Source organism: Sinocyclocheilus grahami, unplaced genomic scaffold (assembly GCF_001515645.1).
Source record: "Sinocyclocheilus grahami isolate Dianchi unplaced genomic scaffold, SAMN03320097.WGS_v1.1 scaffold1943.1, whole genome shotgun sequence".
NCBI classification, from domain to species: domain Eukaryota; kingdom Metazoa; phylum Chordata; class Actinopteri; order Cypriniformes; family Cyprinidae; genus Sinocyclocheilus; species Sinocyclocheilus grahami.
The window spans coordinates 82,671-84,922 of NW_015507122.1; the positions used below are offsets into that span (position 1 = coordinate 82,671).

At 39.1% G+C, this 2,252-nt stretch overlaps 1 protein-coding gene across 1 annotated transcript in view; it reads left to right on the plus strand.

Annotated features, from left to right (window-relative positions):
- The window catches only part of LOC107573434 (growth arrest-specific protein 6-like), a 35,250-nt gene that overhangs the window by 15,263 nt on the left and 17,735 nt on the right, over window positions 1-2,252 (plus strand). Inside the window, exons 4-5 of the mRNA XM_016259870.1 lie at window positions 1,411-1,457; window positions 1,580-1,699. Of these exons, the coding sequence (XP_016115356.1) occupies window positions 1,411-1,457; window positions 1,580-1,699 (167 nt within the window). The remainder of the gene's footprint in view (window positions 1-1,410; window positions 1,458-1,579; window positions 1,700-2,252) is intronic.

The following is a 2,252-nucleotide window of genomic DNA, read 5'->3' on the forward strand; positions in this document are numbered from 1 at the left end:
TTACTTTATAACAGTAAATAAATATCGGTTCTGAATATCGGTTATCGGGCACATAAACATGCAAATAATTGGTATCGTATCGGCTATAAAATATCAATATCGGTCGATCACTACTTAAAAACCACCCACAACACCCTAGCAACTGCTTATCAACCAGTTAGAACACTTTAACAACCACATAGCAGTGCCTTGGCAATCACTCTGAACACCCTAGCAACTGCATAGCAACTATGTTAACAACCATTTAGATCACATGACAACACCCATTGTTAGGATAATCACCCAGAACACCCTAGCAACACCCTGGCAATCACTAAATATTGTAGAAACTTAATTTTCTGTAAAGCGATTTGTATAGTGAAAAGCGCTATACAAATAAACTTGAATTGAATTGAACATAGCAGCATATTAGAACACCTTAGCAACCACATAGCAACATCTTGGCAATCACCCAGAACACCCTAGTAACTGCTTAACAACCAGTTAGAACACCCTAGCAAGCACATAGCAACAAATTAGCACACTTTAGCAACCCACATAACAACACCTTGGCAATCACTCAGAACACCCTAGCAACTGTATAACAGTTAACCAAATAATACACCTTAGCAACCATGTAGCAACACCTGTTGCTATATGGTTGTTAAGATAACCACCCAGAACACCCTAGCAACTGCTTAGTAACAAGCTAGAACACCCTAGCAACTGCTTAGCAACAAGCTAGAACACCCTAGCAACTGCTTAGCAACAAGCTAGAACAGCCTAGCAACCACATAGCAGCAAACTTGGCAATCACTTCCTTGGCAGTCGGAACACCCTAGCAACTGCTTAGCAACAAGCTAGAACACCCTAGCAACCACATAGCAGCAAATTTGGCAATCACTACCTTGGCAGTCGGAACACCCTAGCAACTGCTTAGCAACAAGTTAGAACACCCTAACAACCACATAGCAGCAAATTTGGCCAATCATTGCCTTGGCAATCAGTCGGAACACCCTAGCAACTGCTTAGCAGTGTGTTAACCAAATAATACACCTTAGCAACCATGTAACAACACCTGTTGCTATATGGTTGTTAGAATAATCACTCAGAACACCCTAGCAACTGCTTAGCAACAAGTTAGAACACCCTAGCAACCAAATAGTAACAAATTTGGCAATCACTGCCTTGGCAATCAGTCGGAACACCCTAGCAACTGCTTAGCAACAAGTTAGAACACTCTAGCAGCCACATAGCTACAAATTTGGCAATCACTGCCTTGGCAATCAGTCGGAACACCTTAGCAACATGTTAACAACCATTCAGAACACCTTAGCAACTGTGTAGCAATGCGCTGCTGGGGAGTCTAGCGTTTTCTCAGTGGATGTGTGAGTGTAGCCTGTATTGAGCCGTGACTCATCAAACCCGCAGAGTGTCAGTCACGTCTCACGTCTCTGATGATTCACGTTCAGAGGAAAGTGAGTGACTTTCTGCCCGCCGTCCAACACTGACTCCGCCCACCGGCGCCGCTCCAGCCAATCCCGAGTCTCGAGCTGCTCCTGATTGGCTAACGGCGCGTGTGTGTGCTTGTGATCTGCAGATGTGGATGAGTGCAGCAGAGCGAACGGCGGATGTGAGCACCACTGTAACAACACCATGGGCAGTTACCGCTGCTCCTGTCGTCATGGATACACGCTCTCGGGTCACCACATGTGTCTGGGTGAGTGTGAGGGCTGGAAAATCTGACAAACACTTCTGACATGTGCATCTCAGCTCTGATTTAAAGTCTTGAAAAAGTATTTCTTTTAGTTTGTGGTTAAAAAATGTGGATTTTACTCAAATTTAGCTTAGTGTTGCACTCCAGATATGATCATTCTAAAATTAAAAATCATGTATAAAAGCCTAATTTATGCAGGATCTCTTACATTACAATATTATTACATTTTTATTACTCATTATATTGCTGTTTTGTACTGCTCTATATTTTTATTTAAATCAACATTTTATTTTAAGGTTTATTAATTTCATACATTTTAATTATTTTAGTATTTAATAAAAACAATATTATAATTTTAGTTCAGGGGATACGGTGTACTTTGAGTGCAGCATAGGTCTTTTTGAATAAGTTATTTTTATAATATAATATTTTAATATCTAAACTTTAAACTTAATAAAACTATAAAATATTATTTTAACCAAATTCCTTTTATATATATATATATATATATATTTTTTTTTTTTTTTTTTTTTTTTTTTTTTTAAATTTTTTTTTT